At 37.4% G+C, this 22,171-nt stretch overlaps 1 protein-coding gene across 10 annotated transcripts in view; it reads right to left on the bottom strand.

Annotated features, from left to right (window-relative positions):
- ATRX (ATRX chromatin remodeler) overlaps nt 1-21,271 on the bottom strand; it is a 286,342-nt gene extending 265,071 nt beyond the window's left edge. For 9 of the 10 annotated variants that reach the window (XM_061409658.1, XM_061409661.1, XM_061409659.1 and 6 more), the window contains exon 1: nt 21,009-21,271. In XM_061409658.1, the coding sequence (XP_061265642.1) occupies nt 21,009-21,028 (20 nt within the window). In that variant the 5' untranslated portion in view covers nt 21,029-21,271. Of the gene's footprint in view, nt 1-13,832; nt 13,923-21,008 lie in introns of all 10 variants that reach the window. The other variant, XM_061409663.1, reaches the window with a different exon arrangement.
- Between the last annotated feature and the right edge of the window lie 900 nt (nt 21,272-22,171).

Raw genomic sequence — 22,171 nt, 5'->3', positions numbered from 1 at the left:
AGATAAGAAAGCCTTCTTAAATGAATAATGCAAAGAAATAGAGGAAAAAAAGAGAATGGAAAAGACTAGATATCTCTTCAAGAAAACTGGAGATATCCAGGAACATTTCATGCAAGGATGGGCATGATAAAGGACAGAAACGGTAAGGACCTAATGGAAGCAGAAGAAATTAGAAAGAGGTGGTAACCATGGAATGTTGACAGTTATCTGAAACATTTTAAACTCCCTCACTGAATTCCTGTACTGTCCCTAGGAATCATATGACCAAGAAGCCACAGTCACCTACCACAAATTTCCCCAAGAGGTGGAGTGATGCCAGGGAAAAGAGTAAATGGTTCCTTTGTACTCTCATAGTCACCAGAATGAGGAAATAGTTGAACTGGTTGTATAGCGTTAAATGTATAAAAAGCCATACTTTTTTCCATTTTTCTGGTTTCCAAAGTTTCTGCTGTGTGGATGAATAAAATGATATCTGCAAATTTATTTGAAAATCCCAGAAGGAAGGTACTTTTCAAATACAATATTCTTCTTAACCAATAAACGTACTATTTTATAGGAAAAAAAAAAAAAAAACAGGTGGCAAGAATACACAGAAGAATACAGAATATATACATAGAGAAAAAAGGTCTTAATGACCCAGATAACCATGATGGTGTGATCACTCACCTAGAGCCGGACATCCTGCAGTGTGAAGTCAAGTGGGCCTTAGAAAGTTTTACTATGACAAAGCTAGCAGAAGTGATGGAATTCCAGCTGAGCTATTTCAAATCCTAAAAAAAGGATGCTGTTAAAGTGCTGCACTCAATTATGTAAGCAAATTTGGAAAACTCAGCAGTGGCCACAGGACTGGCATAGGTCAGTTTTCACTCCAATCCTAAATAAGGTAATACAAAGAATTTTCAAACTACCATACAACTGTGCTCATTTCCCATGCCAACAAGGTTATGCTCAAAATCCTTCAAGCCAGGCATCACCAGCATGTGATCCAAGAAGTTCCACATGTACAAGTTGGGTTTTGAAGAGGCAGAGGAACTAGAAGATCAGATTGCCAACATTCGTTGGATAATGGAGAAAGCAAGGGAGTTCCAGCAAAGTATCTCCTTCTGCTTCATTGACTACACTGAAGCCTTTGACTGTGTGGATCACAACAAACTGTAGAAAATTCTTAAAGAGTTGGGAATACCAGACCACCTTACCTGTCTCCTGAGAAACCTGTATATGGGTCATGAAGCAACCGTTAGAACTGGACCTGGACATGGAACAGTGAACTGGTTCAAAATTGGAAAATGAGTACGACAAGTCTGTATATTGTCACCAGCTTATTTAATTTCTGTGCAGATTACATCATGCAAAATGCTGGGCTGGATGAATCACAAGCCGGAATCAAGATGCTGGGAGAAGTATCAACAACCTCAGACATGCAGATGATACCACTCTACTGGCAGAAAAGTGAAGAGTAACTAAAGAGCCTCTTGATGAGGGTGAAAGAGAGAGTGAAAAAGCTTGCTTGAAAATCAATATTTAAAAAACTTGCATCATGGCATCTGGTCCCATCACTTCATGACAAATAGAAGGGGTAAAAAACCGAAATGGTGAGTTTTTACTTTCTTAGGCTCCAAAATCACTGCAGACCGTGACTACAGCCATGAAATTAAAAGACACTTACTCCTTGGAAGAAAAGCTATGACAAACCTGTACATGCAGGTAAGTCACTTCAGTCATGATGGACTCTGAGACCCTATGGACTCTAGCCTGCAAGGCGCCTCTGTCCATAGGATTCTCTAGGCAAGAATAGTAGAGTGGGTCACTGTGCCCTCCTCCGGGGGATCTTCCTGACCCAGGGATCGAACCCAGGTCTCTTATGTCTCCTGCATTAGCAGGCACATTCTTTACCACTAGTGCCACCTGGAAGCCCTAAACAGCAAATTGAATAGCAGAGACATCACTTTGCCGACAAAGGTCTATATAATCAAAGCTGCTATGGTTTTTTCAGTAGACATGTATGGCCGTGAGGGTCAGACCATAAAGAAGGCTGAGTGCTGAAGAATTGATGCTTTCGAATTGTGGTGCTAGAGAAGACTATTGAGCGTTCCCTTGACTGCAAAGAGATCAAACCAGTCAATCCTAAAGGAAATCAACCCTAAATATTCACTGGAAGGACTGGTGCTGAAGCTGAAGCTCCAATACCTTGGCATGATGGGAAGAGACAACTCACTGGAAAAGACTCTGATGCCAGGAAAAATTGAAGGCAAAAGGAGAAGGGGGCAGCAGAGCATGAGATGGTTAGATAGCATCACTGACTCATCAGACATGAATTTGAGCAAACTCTGGGAGACAGTGAAGGACAGGGGAGCCTGGCATGCTGCAGTCCATGGGGTCGCAGAGTCGGACACTACTTAGCGACTGAACAACAACAAACAGCTGATTTTACAATACTGTGTTAGTTTAGGATACACAGCATAGTGATTTAGTATTTCTGCAGATTATATTCAATTATAGATTATTACACGATAATGGATGTAATTCCCTGTGCTATACAGTATATCTTTGTTATCTATTTTAAATACTGTAGTTTGTATCTGTTAATCCCATACTCCTAATTGGTAACAACTAGTTTGTTTTCTGTTTGAATGTGCTTTCTCTTTTGCTATATACATTAGTTTGTATTATTATTTTTTTAGATTCCACATATAAACAATATCATATAGTATTTGTCTTTCTCTGACTTATTTCACTAAGTATCATATTATGTAGGTCCATCCAAGTTGCTGCAAATGGCCATATTTCAACCTTTTACATGGTTGAGTAATATTTCATCACACACACATACACACACACGTATCTTCTTAATAGAACAGTCTGCTGATGTGCACTTTCATCTTATTTTTTCCTAGATATATACTCAAAGGTGGAATTGCTGGATGATAGTTCTATTTTTAGTTTCCAAGTAAGCTCAACACTGTTTTCCATAGTAGCTGTACCAATTTACATCCCCATCAACAGTGTACAAGTATTCCCTTTTTAGTGTTATCTTCTTGAGTTTAACATTCACCATATGCTTTTTATCATTTCATTATTGTTGCTACAAAAAAGTTGAACATATTACTCTAAAAACTTTAAAAGTATTTGTTGGTTTTCTATAATGAAAAGACAAAAAATAAAACAGAATAGCATGAAAAGCCTTTTCAAATCTGACCCCAACTCCCTTCCTTTTCTTCAAGTCTACATTCCATATCCTCTCCAATCACACAATTTCTTTCTGCTCTCAAGGCTCAAGTAAGGGTCCTTTTACCAAGTCTCTAGACTTCTTACCACCTAGAACATCTCCCTTCCTAAATAACATCACTATCTAGCCTTAAGACCCAACTCCATGGCAATTTTTACTGTTTGTCAACATTCCTTGGTTCATATACATACTTAACCATATCACAGAGTATTTCAGTCATTTACTCCTCCTCTTAGCTCAGTATTAATTATCTGTGAATCCCTATCATCTAGAATAGTAGTTCTCAAGTGGGAGGACTGTGTCACCCCCATACCACCACCTCCCACAGGAACTATCTGAAAACATCTTTAAACATTTTTGCTTGTCACAACTGGTGGAGGGTGGGGAAGGGGGTGTTGTTACTGGTATCTATTGATAGAGGACAGAGAGTCAATGCACACACAGGACAGCCTCCCACAACAAATAATTACCTGGACCAAAATGTTTATAATGCCAAGTTTGAGAAATGTTGATCTAAAACAATGCTTGGCTCACAGTAGGCCTCTAAAGTGTTTATCAAAATAGAATTAAACACCAATCAAAGCATTTAGAAATACAAGAAAAAGATACATAACATGGAACAGTACAAGAATAACCAAGATAGTACGAACAATGTGGGCACTCATGCCCTAGCAGATATCAAGACTTCATAAAAAGCTACACTTATTAAGAAAATGTGGCAGAAGGGATAAATTAGGAGTCTGGGATTAATATATACACACTACTATAGCACAGGGAACTACAGTCAATATTTTGTAATAACCCATATGGGAAAAGAATCTGAAAATAAATATAGATAGATAACTGAATCATTTTGTTATACACCTGAAACCAATACAACACTGTAAATCAACTATCCATCTGTCCTTGCTCATGCTCAGTCACATTCAACTCTTTTTAAATCCCATAGGTTGCAGCCCACCAGGCTCCTCTGTCCATGGGATTTCCCAGGCAAGAATACTGGAGTGGGTTGCCATTCCGATCTCTCAGAGATATTTCTGATTGAGAGATCGAATCCACATCTCCTGTGTCTCCTGCAATGCAGGCAGATTCTTTACCCACTGAGCAACTGGAGAAGCCCAACACTTCAATTAAAAAAATTAATTTTAAAGAAAATGTGCCATTGCATAGGGATTAAAACAAACAGACCAAGAACAACATTATACACAGTGGTGGAGTGAGTAACTCCAAAATTCTGTCCCTCCACTATGGCAACAATTATGCTGGTAAAAACTGTCATCAGAATCAACTTTTTTGGAACTCTAGAATCTTGTAATCAAAACATTACAACCACCAGGGGAGCACTTAATAGAAAAAGCTGCTGAACTTTGAAATGAGAGCACTGTGGTATTTTATTTTATGCACCTACCATGCCTCACTCCTCAGCTACGTGGTGGCCATGAAGACAGTGGCCTACAATTCTAGCACAACCTGCAGATGTCAAAAGGAATAATACGGACCTTATTCTTAAAGAATGGTAGTTGTGTGTTCTCACCTGTTTGGTAGTTACCTGGCATACTGCATCACAGGTTTCCATTTCTTTCACCCACCTCAGGAGGAAGAACAAGTTCCTGAAATGAGCAACCTTTATACAAAGCATTTAAAGGAAAATATACTATCCACAGTCACCTGGGGCAAGGAATAACAAGCGGGCCAGGCACTAGACAGACATAAAAGGATAAGAAGGAAAAAGCTGGATGGAGAAAGACATACATAGAAGGAACAGGGACTCTGAAAAGCTCCTACATAGACCAGGGAATTTGGAAGCCCACACACACTCAGGGCTGGACACATGCTCAGAAAAGACAGAAGGCCATAAGTGTTCATCTATGGCTCACCTTTAGGCTCCACACAATCAAGCAGGGAGGGCTAGGGAAGAGTTTTAAATGAAATGGCCAAGCACTGAGAAGTGCCCCAATGCCAAGTCAATCTCCAAAGACTGAGAGAGTAGTTTTGTCTGGATTTGGGGTTTTGTTTGTAGTTTGTCTGTATTTTTTGCTTTGATCCATTTATGGAAAGTTCAGTCAAACCACTAACTGATGAATAATCTACCAGAACAAACACTTCAGTGTCCACACAAGACAAAGAATAGTCATAATAAAAATAGGTTATAAAATTCCCTAAGCAAAAACTACAATCCATAACAAACAGCAACAACAAATCCTGTGGAGAAGAAAGAATGTTTTCCAAAGTTACCACGTTACAATATTCAAAATGTCCATTTTCAACAAAAAGTTACAAGCATGCAAAGAAATAAAGTATGGCCCATTCACAGAGGAAAAAGAAGACAGTAACAGAATTGCTCCTAAGGAAGCCCAGATGCTGGAATTAGTAGGCAAAGATGTTAAAACAACTGTCCTAAATATACTCACAGAGTTAAAGAAAACCATGAACAAAAAAAAAATAATAAAGGAGGGACTTCCCTAGCAGCCCAATGGTTAAGACTCCACACTCCCAATGCAGGGGTGCAGGTTCAAACTCTGTTCAAGGAACTAAGATCCCCACACCTCGCAGCATGGCAAAAACAGAAGAAGAAAAGAAAAATTAAAGGAAAACAAGTCTTACCAGGGAAAGAATATTCAGAAAAATAACTACAAAACACAACCAAATAAACTTTTACAAAATAAAAGTACAATAGTGAAAAACTCATTATAGAGATTGAACAGATGATCTGAATAGAGAGAAGAAAAATTCAGTAAACTTAAATAAAGCCCCATTGAGATTACCTAGTATGAGACACTGAAACAAAATAGGATAAAAAAAAAATGAAAAGAGCATGAGAGACCTTTAAGACACCATCAGGCCTACCAACACATTCATAATGAGAGTCACAGATGGAGAGGATAGAGAAAAAGGAACGGAATGAATGTTTAAAGAAATAACTGCCAAAAACTTACCAAATTTCAAGAAATACATGAATCCAAAAAGCTCAATTAACTCCAAGTAGGACAGACAGAGATCCACACTGAGACAAAACATAACTAAACTGTCAAAAGCCAAGAAAAGCTTGAAATCAACAAGAGAATGATAAGTACACAGGATTTTCATTAACAAAATAGTTAAATACCACACAACAGTGAGATAACATATTTCACATGCTGTGGAAAAAAATGTCAACCAAGAATTCTATATGTAGTAAAGGTATCTTTGAAAAATGCAAAAGAAATGTGCCAAAAAAACAAAAGCTGAGTGAATTCACTGCTGGCATACCTGCTAAACAGAGTCCATTAGGCTGAAATAAAAGAACATCACAGTGTAACTCAGAGGTATACTACAAAATAAACAATGGTAAGTTACTACATGGTTAAATGCCAAAGATAGCATTCAGCAAATGGAGGGAGTGGGGGCAATTAGTCAATCTCCCTACTTGAATTGACAATCAAAAACATTCCAAAGGACTTCCTTGGTGCTACAGGGGATAAGAATTTGGCTGTCAGTGCAGGGAACACAAGTTTAATCCCTAATCCAGGAAAACTTCACATGTCATGGAACAACTAGGCCAGTGTGCCACAACTACTGAGCCACACGCCTAGACCTGTGCTCTGCAACAAGAGAAGCTACTGCAACAATAAGCCCACACTCCACAACTAGAGAGTAGCTCCCACTAGCCACAATCAGAGAAATCATGTGTGTGGCAACAAAGACCCAGCACAACCAAAAATATATAAACAAAGTTTTAAAAATAAAAGAAGAAAGCAGAGAGATAAAACGTCATGACTTTAGATTTGGCAACCATTTCTTGGATGGTACCAAAAACACACAACAAAAGCAAAAATAGATAACTTGGACTTTATTAAAAGTCAAAACTTTTGTGTATCAAAGAACACTACCAAGAGAGTGAAAAGGCAATCCATAAAATGGAGGAAAGCATTCACAAATTATATATCTAATAAGGAGTTATTGGAAGAGACTCACTGGAAAAGACCCTGATATGCTGGGAAAGATTGAGGGCAGGAGAAGAGGGCCACACATGATAAGATGGTTGAATGGCATCATCAACTCAATGGACATGAGTTTGAGCAAACTCCAGGAGATAGTGAAGTACAGGGAAGCCTAGCATGCTGCAGTCCACAGGGTTGCAAAGAGTTGGACATGACTGAGTGACTGAACAACAAGGGGTAACTATCAATAATTATCATTAGAAAAGACCCCGATGCTAGGAAAGATTGAAGGCAGGAAGAGAAGGGGATGACAGAGAACACAATGGTTGGATGGTATCACCAATTCAATGGACATGAGTTTGAGCAAGCTCCAGGAGATGGTGAAGGACAGGGAAGCCTGGCGTGCTGCAGTCCATGGGGTCACAAAGAGTTGGACACGACTGAGTGACTGAACAACTAAAGAAAAACCATAAAATGTGCAGAAGACATCAATAGACATTTGTCCAAAGAAGACAAACAAAGCGCCAATAAGCACAAACACTTCACATCCATTAGGATGACTGCTATCAAAAAAAATTTTTAATAAAATCCATTTTTGGAAAGAATCTAGAGAAATTAGAACCCTTATATGTTGCAGGTAGGAATGTAAAATAGTGCAGCCACAGAGAAAAACAGTTTGATAGTTCCCCAAGAGATTAAAGATAGAAATCCACTTCAAGGTATATGCCTGAAAGAACTAAAAACAGGGATTCAAACACACATTTGCACACCAAAGTTTACATTAGCATTATGCACAATGGCCAAAAGATAAGAAACATCCCAAATGCCTATCAACATATAAACAGATAAACTAAATGTGGTACATACATATAATGAATGGAATATTATTCAGCCTTAAAAAGAAATGAAATTCTGATACATGCTGCAAAATGGATAAACCTTAGGGACACTATGCTAAGTGAAAAAAGCCAAACAAAAAAGGAAAAATATTGTACAATTCTGTTTATTCAGAGGTATCAAGAAGAGTCAAACTCACACAGAAAGTAGAACAGTAGTACCAGGGTTTAAGGGAGAGGGGACTGGGGAATTATTTAATACATATGGAGTTTTAGTTTGGGGTGATGAAAAGATCTGGAGATAGTGGTGATGTTTGTACAACAATGTGATTTATGTAAGGACACTAAATTGTACACTTAAAAATGGTTAAAATAGTATAGTTTGTCAATTTTATCACAGTTAAATAAAGCCAAAATCTTGAGGTTTTCTTGCAGGTCCTACAAGATCTTAGCCCCTGTTTTTTGCTATGGCCTTCCCTCCTACTAAGATAGAGTCTTGTAAAAAATTTTAATGTTCCACCTTAGGGCATTTGCCCTGATCAGTAACACTGAATACTTAAAATGGAAATGGCATCTTATTTAATGTTGACTGATTCAATTTCTTCTACTTTTAACATCCATTTTTCAGAAGGTAATCATCAAGATTCAGAGAGACTAAATAAGTTTCCAAAGTAAGCATGAAATTGAGTTAAGATTTTAACAAAGTATATCTTACCATTAAGCAATGCTAACTTTTATGCTATGACAGAGCTGTATTCCCCATAGTGCACAGATATTTGCAAATGTGTACAAGAATCCACAAAACTGTTAATAAACAGTACATAGTAAACTTTATTCACTATTAATAGAAATTATTTCTCATATTCATCTCCTGTCCCTAATCACATTTTACACAGTTTATAATCTAATACTGAAAATGTCTTGGTTGGATCTATTTTTTTAATATTGAGTAGTTTGTTGTTCAGTCACTAAGTCGTGTCTGACTCTTTGCAACCCCATGAACTGTTGGCATAACCAGGCCTCCCTGTCCTTCATTATCTCCCAGAGTTTGTTCAAATTCATGTCCATTGAGTCAGTGATGCCATCCAACCATCTCGTCCTCTGTCATCCACTTCTCCTCCTGACCTCAAACTTTCCCACCATCAGGGTCTCTTCCAATGAGTTGGTTCTCCACATCAAATAGCCAAAGTATTGGAGCTTCAGCTTCCACATCAGTTCTTCCAATGAATATTCAGGGTTGGTTTCCTTTAGGATTGACGGTTTGATCTCCTTGCAGTCAAAGGGATTCTCAAGAGTCTTCTCCAACACTACAGTTCAAAAGCATCAATTCTTCAGCACTCAGACTTCTTCATGGTCCAACTCTAATATCCATACGTGACTACTGGAAAAACCATAGCTTTGACTATATGGACCTTTGTCAGCAAAATGATATCTCTGCTTTTTAATATACTGTCTAGGCTTGTCATAGCTTTTCTTCCAAGGAGCAAGCGTCTTTTAATTTCACGGCTGTAGTCGCCATTCACAGTGATTCTGTAGCCCAAGAAAATAAAGTCTGTCACTGTTTCCATTGTTTCACCATCTATTTGCTATGAAGTGATGGAAGTGATGCCATGATCTTCATTTTTTGAATGCTGAGTTTCAAGCCAGCTTTTTCACTCTCACCTTTTACCTTCATCAAGAAGTCCTATAGCTCTTCTTCACTTTCTGCCATAAGGGTGGTATCACCTGCAAATCTGAGGTTGTTGATATTTCTCCTGGCAATCTTGATTCCAGCTTGTGCTTCATCCAGCCTGGCATTTTGCATGATGTACTCTGCATATAAGTTAAATAAGCAGGGTGACAATATACAGTCTTGACGTACTCCTTGCCCAATTTTGAACCAGTCAGTTGTTCCATGTCCAGTTCTAACCGTCTTCTTGACCTGCTTGGTCTTTTTAAACAAGACCAAAATCTTTTCAAACAGATTCCAAACAAACTTGCTTAAATAAAAAAAAAATAAACTAAACCACAGTGAGATATCACTTTAATATATATCACCCATTATAGCGGCCATAATTTTTTAAATAAAACAGAAAATAACACGTGCGGAAATGTTAAGATGTGCCACTGTAGAAAATAGTTTAGCTTTCCTCAGTAAGTTAAACAGAGAGTAACCATATGGCTCAGCAAATTCTACTCCTTGGTATATACCCAAGAGATATGAACACACATGTCCAAATAAAAACATATACCGAAATATTCACAGTAGCACTATTTACAACATCCAAAAGGTAAAAACAATCTAAATGCCTATCAACTGATGAACAGGTAAACAAATGTAGGATATCCTAATAAAATATTATTCAGGCATAAAAAAGGAATTAAGTACTGATACATGATTCAATATGGATAAATCTTCATATTGTACCGTTTCTTCTATATGAAAACTTCAGAATACCCAAATCCATTGAGCTAGAAAGAAAGTACATTAGTGTTTGCAAGGGGAATGGAGAAGTAGTATTGGCAGATATATGGTTTCTTTGGGGGGGGGTAAAAGAAATGTTTGGGAATTAGATAATGATGGTTGCACAACACTGTACTTAATGTCACTAAATTATACACTCTTAAGTGGTTAAAATGCTAAAATATTTAAGAGAGAATGGAGGACTGAACAAATTACGATCTGTTGTTTTAAATACAAAGATATAAATGCTCTAATGCAGATAAAAGTTACAAATCTGAGTAATAAAGCAGCAACATTTGAACAAGACCTACATTTTACCTTAATATGTATAAATGGTGATCTCTAAGAAACATTCAAAAATTTTTAATTGCAATAACTACGTTCATGTGGGCCAAACCAGTAATTCCCAGTAGGAACTTCAAGAAATGCTTCATTCTGTTTGGCACAGTGATTAAATACAGTCCATTTCATCAATATGCCATACCCAATCCCCACTCAAAGGCAGAGTCTTCAGAAGGAGATAGAAGGCAAAAAATGTGGTAAGAGCAAGAAAGCAAAGCAAAAAGTTTTATTCTGTTGTGAGAGGTTACAAGAAAAGGGTCTTTAGGAGAGAACTGGCATTCTTTCTCTCTGCAAAAGGAAAAGTTACAATTTTTAAAAGTTTAGATTTTACAGGCAGAACATCAGAAAATCAGACCTAATTCCAGAATTCATTCTTCAAGTCATGTAGCCCTAGCTCCCATCCAGAATAATCAGATGAATGTTTAGAATTCAGATGTGAGAGACAAATCATGGAAAACAGTATTAAGTGGATGGCAATACTTAACAAATAAAAGTTATTTAAATCTTTTAATATTATATTTGGAATGGGGAAGGAGGGGGGAAAAAGTATACCTAAAAGTCATTATTATCTGCCTTGAAATCCCATCTTTGCCCAAGTTCATTCTACCTCAATTCAAGTACTAAACTACTATACTATCATACCTAAAATGTCTCAGTTGATACTTAGCTTGTGCTATTATTTTAGGGGGTAAGAGGTGGGAGCTAGAGGTATATGACTATATTCTCCTAAATTTACAGTCATTCCTCAGTAACTATGGGGACTGGTTCCAGGACTCCCCCATACCAAAATCTGAGGATGCTCAAGACCCTTATATAAAATGGCAAAGTATTTGCATATAACCTATGACCTTCTTCACCTATACTTTAAATCTTATCTAGATTACTTATAATACCTAATATAATATAATTGGTGTCTAAGTAATTGCCTATGTGTTTCAAATTCAAGTTTTGCTCTTTGGTACTCTGGAATTTTTTCCCCAAATATTTTCAATCGAGTTTGTTTAAATCTGCTGATGCAGAATCCACAGATTTGGCATAGTTGAGCACGGATTCAAGTATCTGTCACCCCCATGCTCAAAACATTCAGAGGCTTCCCATGTTTATAAATAAGGATAAGGTACAAACCCCTAAGCAAGAATTTGAAGCTTTCTGCAAAATAATTCACACATGACTTTCCAATCTTATCTAACCACAACTCTTACCTCAAAGAAGGTTCTCTTTCCCCTCTTCACCCACTGAACATTCTTTTACTTCTCTTTAACAGCAACACATTCTCCTTATAATTTCTTCTTTAAAACCCAAGAGTACTCCCTACTAGAGTGTAAACTCCTCAAAGGAGGAAACTGGTCTGAGTTCATCTCTTTTTTTCCATATGAGAAAAAAACAAATTGCCTTGAACAGAGGAATACTAAATGTTTATATAAATGATGATAATGCTTGCTCAGGGATTCCTTAAAAGAAAAGAATAGTGATTTGTTGAGTATTTTTTAAAAGCTCTGAAGTCATTTAGTACCATCAAATATTTTTCTTCTATCTCTAAACTGAAATATTCAATAAGCTCTCTTGGATGCTCTACATTCAGCCTTCGGAAGAAGTGTATTATTTCATATACTTAACAGGTCCAGTCACTTTAATATGAAACATTCATTCTTAATTCTTTATTTTTAGTAGATACTCAAAAAGCACAGTGAAACTTCATAAATAGGGTGCTTTGATTTGAATGCTGGGGGTACCTGAGGAAAGTTAGAAATGGGAAAGGCAAGAAAAATAACAGGTGGGCAAATTCTCTAACTCTATAGAAATTAACCAAACCTAGCTTTAAAATCTCTAAATTGGGCTGATAATATTAGTATTAAAAGTAAAAACATTTTAAAATACAGTAAAAGCAAAGATATACCCCCTGATAAAATGTGCAAAGAAAAGCATATCACTTCATACTATTTCTAGCAAAATACACAGCCACAAGGAAACATCAGACAAACCCAAATTAACTGGCCAGTGTTCTTCAAAAATGGGATAGAAAGGGATAAAAAAGTAAAGTGAACTGCTCCAGATTAAAAAAGATTAAAGAAACATGAAAACAAAATGCAATGCCTGTTCCAGAACTGGATCCTGGACCAGAGAAAAGAAATCGTTGTCTTTCACTATGACGGACATTAAGAATCAACTGGCAAAATATGAATTCACTATGAAGGACATTGAGAATCAACTGGCAAAATGTGAGTAAGGTCTGTAGATTAGAAATAGTATTGTATCAGGATTAATTTCTAATTTTGCTAATTATAATGAGGTTATATAGGAGAATATTCCTATTTGGGGGAAACTTTTAATTTTGAAATATAGTAAAAAGGCAATGATTATTCTTTATCTGCTTGAAGGTAGGATCAAATTCATCACCCAAGGTTATAGTTATAAAAAACATTTCAAAAAATCATTCAATAAAACAGTACATGAGATGAATAATATATTGACTAGAAAGTTATTTTAAGTATCTTTGATCCGTGGATAGACATTTTTAAAATATCATTTATAAAAACACCAAAACATCTTTTTTGAGGGGGGGAACTACAAGCCAAAATGCAAATTAGTACAGATTTTTTTTAAGTATAATGTAAGCTCCATGGGGTGCCTTGTCTTGTACACCTAAGCAGTACTTAGAACAGTTCTTGGCACATGGTAATAGTAATTAGTAACAACTAATATTTGAGTAATTATTATGTTGTCACACTAACCTAAGTGTTTTGGGTCCATTAACTCACTTAAACTTCATTTAGTCCAAGAAATATTTGGGGAATGAATCAATACTTTTTGCAAGATGACAAGTAGTCAATTCTGCAATGATACGAGCTCCTAAAAATCACCAGGTAATGCAAAATTATACAATGAACACCATAGGACTCTGGGGGGAAATGGGGTTAGAAGCACAACACTCCAAAAACTTCATCAGTGACATATTTTTTAAAAAAGACAAAAACCTAATAGAAATGGTAGCACAATTTTACACAGTTTACACACATTAAGTGATTAAGAAATACACAAGTACAACAATAAATATGGCACTTTACCTTGAAAAAGACCTGAAGTTTGCTTGTGGAAGTGGGCATCAGAAGGGTTGCAGCTCATGAATTATTGTGAAGTGATGGAAGGAGGGTTATCTGAAATCGGATGGAAAATTGTAACAATAGATGTGGATGGGTGTGGCTCATAACACAAGGGGTGAACTGAGGTAGCTGATAGAGGTCTGAGGCATGTGCCTGTATATGCATGTATTTTAATGCAGCTCAGTTCAGCTGGGTCCAGCTTCCTGCATTCACCTAGGGCAAACTTTCTATAAAGGGCCAGAGAGTAAATATTTTAGGCTTTGTGGGCCATTGGGTCTCTGTTGCAACTATCCAATTCTGAGACTCTGCTATAAAAACAGCCACAGGGCAATGTAAACAAATGAGTTTGGTGTGTTCCAACAAAACTTTATTTACAAAAACAGGTCACTGTGGTGGCCATAGTTTGCTGAACCTTGACCTTGTAAACAAAATCCTGAATAAGCAAATACAAATTTTGTCTTATGCTCAAATTGTTACCCAGTATATCAATCTTGTTGGAACAAATGCACATTTTTTTTCAAAACAAGCATTATAGCAGAGCTAAATTTGGAATGTTATCAAATAAACCAAAAAATAATTGATATATTCAAATAAGCAAAATAAATCCAATATTACTAAAAAAAAAAAAACCAAACTATTTTTTATTTTGGATTTTAGAAATCAAATGTTACCCAAAAGTCAACTGACAAATGACCAAAATAAAGACAAGTAATGATACATTTTGAATGCTTGTCATTCAAAATCTGTCATTAAATTCTACACAATCTTTAAGAAAAATGGGTTATGCTTTTAACAGCTCTGCTGAACTAAAATTATCAGGCTCAGTCACAAGCTTTTATAAGATCATCGAGCCATAAAAGTTAACATACAAACTTCATTATAAGTTCTAAAGATCTGATATACAGTATACAGTATGGTGACTCTAGATAGCAACACTGTTATTATATCCTTGAAAGTTGCCAAAGAGTAGATCTTAAATGTTCTCTCCACAACAATAATTTAAAAAAAGGTAATTATTGTAGCAGTCACTTCAAAGTATATATGCATAACATATCATCACACTGTATACCTTAAATTTACACAATGCTGTATGTCAATTATATCTCAATAAAGCTGGAAAAAAAAATACTAGTTGCCAATGGTTATACAATTATTTGCCCAGGAATTGAGTTAAAGATTCTAAGTTGACCTCCTTTCAGTTAGAAAACTCTAATATACATAACATTTCTTTGCTCAAGCTGCTATACCTCACATCTGAAATCCTTCTCCAGTCTTCTTTGTCAAAAGTATATATATCCTCCAAGGGCACAATTAAATACTATCTCTAAGCCTTTCCTGGACCCCATTAGAAATGTCTTCCTACTTTAAATTCCCACAGCAACTTAGTTTTTACCCAACACAGCATTTAGCCCTTTACATCCTGCTTCAAATTTATTTGTGAACATACCTTATTTCCTCTGCTATGTAGAAAATAAGACTAATCTTTAGCCATACTAATCCCCCTGTTGGACTGCCCTTTTTCATAGTCAATGCTTAACTGCTAACTTTTCTTCAAGACCCAATACAGATATCATCTCCTCTGCAAAATTTTGCTAGACATCCCCCAAATTAGGCTTTTCTTCATTCTGATCCCTAGCACAACCAATAGACCTCCAATGTTTATTTACTATTTCCCTCCTTAGGTTAAAAATGCTTTAAGGGGGCAGGAATTTTGTCTTTTATCCTTTGCATATGCTAGAACAGTGCCTAGCACCTAGTTGATACTCATGTACTTGATCAATGAATAAAGCATCCCCCCAAAAAATGGAGCATAGGGTATATACACATGAATACCACTGCCATACAGTGATTTCTTAAACAAATATTATATGTAACACTTAACAAGAAAACTGGACTATTGATATCAAGAATGGCTACTTGAAGCCAAAACTCAGAAACAAAATCTGAAAACAGTGGCTAGAGAGAAAAATTGACAATTTTGCAGAGCAGAAAGCACAGTTTACTAGAATACAGGTCTTTTCAGAAGTATCATCTCCAATCAAAAAAGGGCAGAAAAATACTAGATATAGTAATCTTTCAAAATAAAAACATAATCTGAGCCATAATAATTAGCAGTTTTTCCTTTCCAATAAAACATTTGTGTACATCATAATATGACATTATATTAGCAACAAAACACCTGCATCCTAACCATGCATCTTAAAACCATAAGTTTTAAGGCAAACAAATTCAAGAAAGATATTTTCCTTCATCACTTCTCCCTACCCCCAAAAAAGGCAAAGTCAAAAAATGATAGACACTAACATAAATAGGACTTTTAATAACTTATGGACCATCTAGTACAAATTCATTCTGCAAATGACAAAGCAGAGGCCTAGAAAGGATACATGATTTGTTTACAATCAGCTAAGCAATAGAGCTGCAACTAGAAAACCTAGGTTTGGCTCAGAGTTAAGCATTCATTCCTCCACAACCAGCAGTTCTAGTCTCAGGAACTCTTTATACTCCTAAAACACTTAAAAATTAACAAAGATCCCCAAAGAGCTTTTAGTCTATTGTTTTGTAAGAACTGCTGTTATGACCATGTGCAGAGAGATCCTACTTAGACACTCCTTTTACTGCCCTGTTATATTCAGCATTCCTAAAGGAAGATCTATATTTCATTTCCCATAGCTTAACCCATCTGAACAGCTTCTGCCAAGAGAACATTCAAGGTCTGGAGAAAATAGACTTCATGCAAATCCAAGAACTCCCTGTATTCTGTCACCCAATCTGTAAGCTTATTCAGATTTCAAAAGTGAAATAGGCACATAAATACAATTTCTTACCAAAAAATGTATTTCACATACCTAAATCTATCTACAAATACCTTTAAGTATTACACTTACCTTATCTCTAGAAATTAAATATAAAACTGAAAGCTCATGATCAACTATGCCAAGAAGTGCCAATAATGGGAAGTGGTCTGAGCACAATTAAAATAAAAAATGTCTTTCTTTTCACCCTCAGCAATAACATAACAAACATAACATTTACAATACTTTTCATTAGCACAGGGAACACTACTCAATGCTCTATGGTGACCTAAATAGGAAAGAAATCTTAAAAAGAGTGGATATATGTATAACTGATTCACTTAGAAACTAACACAACATTGTAAAGCAACTATACGTCATAAAAAATTAATTTAAAAAATTGTTTAAACCCTTTATAAAATTTGCATGTACTCCCCTGCCACAGGCCTGGCTTAATGCTTTCCACACAGTGGGAATGCACATATTTCAGATAACATTTTTCAAAAATTAGGCTAGTATGCAACTGATTGTAGACTAACACAATAACAGAGACTTTCTAAGTCATTTTCTCAACATCTCTCAATTTAGACAATGTCTACTTTTTAAAATTTAAGACCAATGACTAGTTATACTGCTTTCAGCTTTTCAAGTAAGAAATTGCCATACGGTTCAGAATGACAAGTCCATCAAATCTCTAAGATCTTTACATGAGAATAAATGAAAGTTTATCTGTCAATCAGAGGCTGATCTTTCAGGCCAAAAAAATGAAGAAACAATCTTATTGAAAATAAAAACAACAAAAAATTCTTTAAAAACAGTAACAAAAACTTTAAAAACTGAGCCACTGATTTTTCAGTGTATATTTGTCCTTCGGTATCCACACAGGGTATCTTGGTTCCAAGATCCACCATAGATACCAAAATCTGAAGATGCTCAAGTCCCATAGTCAGCCCTCCATATCCTCAGTTCTACATCCTGGGATTCAACCAACCACAGACTGAAATCCCCAGTATTGAATGGAGGAACACAGGGCCAACATAAAATTTAGCCAAATCACCCATTCATGTTCCTCCCTTTTGCCTTTTGGCTATTTTTTCACCACAGAATCCCAGAAATGTTCCTACTTATAAAATGTAAGTAAAAATCAGAAACTAATCTTTGCTCCTATTTTTAAATGCCAGAGGATCTGATAAAGAAAAAATCCAGAACAATTCCCTAAAATAACATTAATGACAACGTATAGAATTGTTCATATTATTTCTGCCTCACATAGAAGAAAATCAAGAATGATTTAAGATATAAAATAGATAACTAATAAGAACCTGCTGTTAAGGAACAGGGAACTCTACTCAATTCTCTGTAATGGCTGATATGGGAAAATAATTTTTAAAAAAGAGTGAATATATGTATAAATGATTCACTTTCCTGTACATCTGAAACTAACACAACATTGTAAATCAACTATAATAAAAGATTTTTTTTAAAGAGTAGTATTGTGGATTTAACTCACTCAAGCATTACCTGTCAGATTATCCTTCACCTATGATTATGACTTGAGATGAATAACACTTCATACTGAGACAGTTCTGACACCCACTTGGATCTCTTTCATAGTAAATAATCAGAGAGCATCACACTTTTTAAAATTAATTCTTTATATCTATTATATGTATTCTTTGCAAGGGGGTTTTCACATAGCTTAAGATTCTCCTGAAAATAAATGTTTCTGTTATCTTACTATCTCATATGAACATAAAAGGCAAAATATTATAAACACCTACAAATTCAAAGACCTACAACAAATGACAATAGCAGCTAACATGAACTTCTTCCATTGTAATGCTTGAACTAAATTAAAATGGTCATAATCACGTTTTTTTCTGGTAGCTCAAGGAGGTATTAATGTCTTGTGGTTAAGAACATAAGCTCTGGAGTCAAGACTCGGTTCAATTCCAGCTCCATCAATTACAATTTCTATAACTGATCAATTTCTTTGCTCTCTCTATGCCTCACTTTTCTCATCTGTAAAATGGGGAACACCAAGTACTTATTCCATAGAGCTGTTTTGAAAATTAATTAAAATTACAAAGGTAGAGGTCAACAATAAGCACTCAATTTTAGTTATGATTATTATTCTTACACCAATATATACAAAAATTCAAGGCCCGTAAGAAAAATTGACCCTCGCATAAACTAGTTCTATTCAGAATGTTTATACATAATTAATTTGTTCACCCTAAAAGAAAGGGAGAAAATCCAAGTTCAATCTACAGTTTTAAATGCAGACTTTCTGAGATTTAGTAAAATCTAAAGATCATATTTAACTGTAAGGTACACCCTTCATGTAGAGCAACATGGGCACCTGATAATAACTAGCCAACAAGTTGTACTGGGTACCTCTAATGTGCCCAATATCAATTAAATGAAGGCTTACTGCACTCAAAACAATGAACACAAAGTCAGAAAACAAAGCCACAATCTTTACACAACTAGGTATCTATAATCTGAGAACTAAAGTCCATTTTTTCCCCTCAAAGGAAGGAAAACATCTTCCATCTGCTACTTTTTAATGCAGAAAATAGACATATAAGTATCATAGGTTCATTCCCAAATTCTATACACTAGCTAAAATGCTCTAAAAACATACATGCATGTGTGTGTGCTAAGTGGCTTTAGTCGTGTCCCACTCTTGCGACCCTCTGGACTGTAGCCCACCAGGCTCCTCTGTCCATGGGATTCTCCAGGCAAGAATACTGGAGTGGGTTGCCATGCCCTCCTCCAGGGGATCTTCCTCATCCAGGGATTGAACCAGCGTCTCTTATGTCTCCTGCATTAGCAGACAGGTTCTTTACAACTAGCGCCACCTGGGAAGCCCAAAAACATACATAAAAAAATAAAGTGAAGTCGCTCAGTCGTGTCCGACTCTTTGCGACCCCATGGACTATAGCCTATCAGGCTCCTCCATCCATGGGATTTCCAGGCAAGAGTACTGGAGTGGGTTGCCATTTCCTTCTCCAGAGGATCTTCCCGACCCAGGGATCAAACCCAGGTCTCCTGCATTGTAGGCAGATGCTTTGCCGTCTGAGCCACCAAGGAAATAAATACATACATACCTGTATACTATTAAGATGGTGGATACACACACACATATATATACACAAACATAAATATATACGATCCTAATAGTTACTCAAAATCACATTTTGCCAACTACATATGAACTTCTGGTCTATGCTCCCTGTAATTTTACTTTGCCATTAGGAGCCAAGAATACAACAGTAAAAAAATTACTGTATTCACAAGGGATGAAAAGTCAAATATCAACCTGCCTGAAATGCAACCCATTCACTTGTGTAAAAGTGGTATACATTCCATATTAACAATCCATATTTTTAGACACTATCAAGAGCCAAATTAGAAGCACAAGAGAAAAGCAGCCTCAACCTTATAATAAACGTGCTTGATTACTAAGAGGTGGCCTGCCACTCACCGCTTCCTTGGAATAGATTTTATTTCCCATCAAACCAAGTTAACGTGTTCCCCATCCCTCTTGGAATAAATAAATAAACAAAAATAAGGCCTAATTATTTTTGCTCAAAATTTGCCCATAAAATGGAGAAACATCTGATGACTGCCTTACCACCCATTAAAGCTGGACCACACAAAAAGTAGTACACTGGGGTCCTCTGGAAGCAAAACCCTGCGTTAGTACCTTTACCTCCGAGATAAATCCAGGGCTACGCTTCAGGATCTGGAGTAGAGAAGAAACACTGGCAAGACCCACCCATTCACCCCACAAAATGGGCTTGTCCCCAGGGTTTGCAGAAAAAAATAAAATTCCGCCAGGCTGGGGTATTCCCGTCTCCAGCAGTACAAACGCCACTGAGTCTTCCCAGGATCTCACATCCTCCCCACCGCCCCTCCCCCTCCTCCCACCTCTCGCCCCTCTTCTGCCTACCCCCTACCCTCTCTTCTTCCCCACGCGGTTCTAGGCCCAAAGATTAGGAAGAATTATCAGGATACCAAAAACCGCCTCCCACTTGGGGGTTTCAGTTCCACAGGCAGCGAAGAATAAACAGAGGAATTCAACTAAGCTCCGCGGGTTTGGAGAGGCTTGAGAAGGCGCCCGACAAACCAGGCCGCGCCCCCAGTCAACCCCTACCCCCTCCCCAACCCCGGGCTGGAGCCTTCTTCCGAAGCCTCCTCACCTAAAGAGAAAACGATGCCTCTTTCCGCTCAGCAAAACACAGGCCTAACCCACCAAGCCAAATTTTTCCCAAACACCAGGTTCAGAAAACGCGTAGGCCGAGACAGCTGGGACCCGTGAGACGGAGTTGTGTTTTACCTCATGGGCTCAGCAGTCATGTTTTCGCTTCTACGCCCTGTAGGATTCAGCGACCGTAGGGCGCGACTCTGCCCTCCCCGGCACGCAATTAGGGTAGAATGCACCGGACCCTTAGTCGTCACTAGATCTGGCGCTGGATCCTCCCCACAGCTCAAAGGCCGGCACCGCTGCCACCGCCGCAGGAGCCGCGGAAACAAAGCGACGCCGCCGCCGCCGCCATTTTGTTGGGCCGAGGCTCAGGCCCAGAATTGGCGCGTCCTCCCTCTTCCTCTTTGAGTCGACCATTGGCTGCCTTATCTGCAGTGCAGATTCTTATTGGCTACAGAAATTCACCTTCTTTGGGGGCCTGTTGCTAAGGGGGTCTACGTCATTTGATCCCCTCCGCCTTTTCAAAGGGGGTCTAATTCAGTCCCATTGACTTGAAAGTGCTAGTGACGTATTTTGACTTTATTGTGAAAATGCTTTTTAATCTATCCTCTTTTCCCTGACATATTGACAAAACAATAACAACAACGTATGTTTATTGAGCGTTTAATATATACCCACACTATGTGTGTTAGTCCCTGGGTCATGTGGGATTCTGCGAGCCCGTGCACTGGAGCCCGCCTGTCACCTCTGTCGATGGAATTCTCCAGGCAAGAATACTAGAGTAGGTTGCCTTATCCTTCTCCAGGGGATCCTCCTGACGCAGGGATAGAACCTGGGTCTCCAGCATTACAGTCAGATTAGGTATTGTCTGAGCACCCAGCACTATCAGTTCAGTTCAGTGGTTCAGTTGTGTCCTACTGTGTGACCCCATGGACTGCAGCACACCAGGATTCCCTGTCCATCACCAACTCCTGGAGTTTACTCAAACTCATGTCCATCAAATCTGTGATGCCATCCAACCATCTCGTTCTCTGTTGTCCCTTTCTCCTCCTCCTTTCAATCTTACCCAGCATCAGGGTCTTTTTCAATGGTCAGTTCTTCGCATCAGATGGCCAAAGTATTGTAGCTTCAGCTTTAGCACCAGTCCTTCCAATGAATATTCAGGACTGTTTTCCTTTAGGATTGACTGGTTGAATCTCCTTGCAGTCCAAGGGACTTTCAAGAGCCTTCTCCAACACCAGAATTCAAAAGCATCAGTTCTTCAGCACTCAGCTTTTTTTATACTCCAACTCTCA

This window comes from Bos javanicus, chromosome X, assembly GCF_032452875.1.
Source record: "Bos javanicus breed banteng chromosome X, ARS-OSU_banteng_1.0, whole genome shotgun sequence".
NCBI classification, from domain to species: Eukaryota; Metazoa; Chordata; class Mammalia; order Artiodactyla; family Bovidae; genus Bos; species Bos javanicus.
Note: the sequence above shows the minus strand (reverse complement) of the source record. Positions and strands in the feature narration are given on the sequence as shown.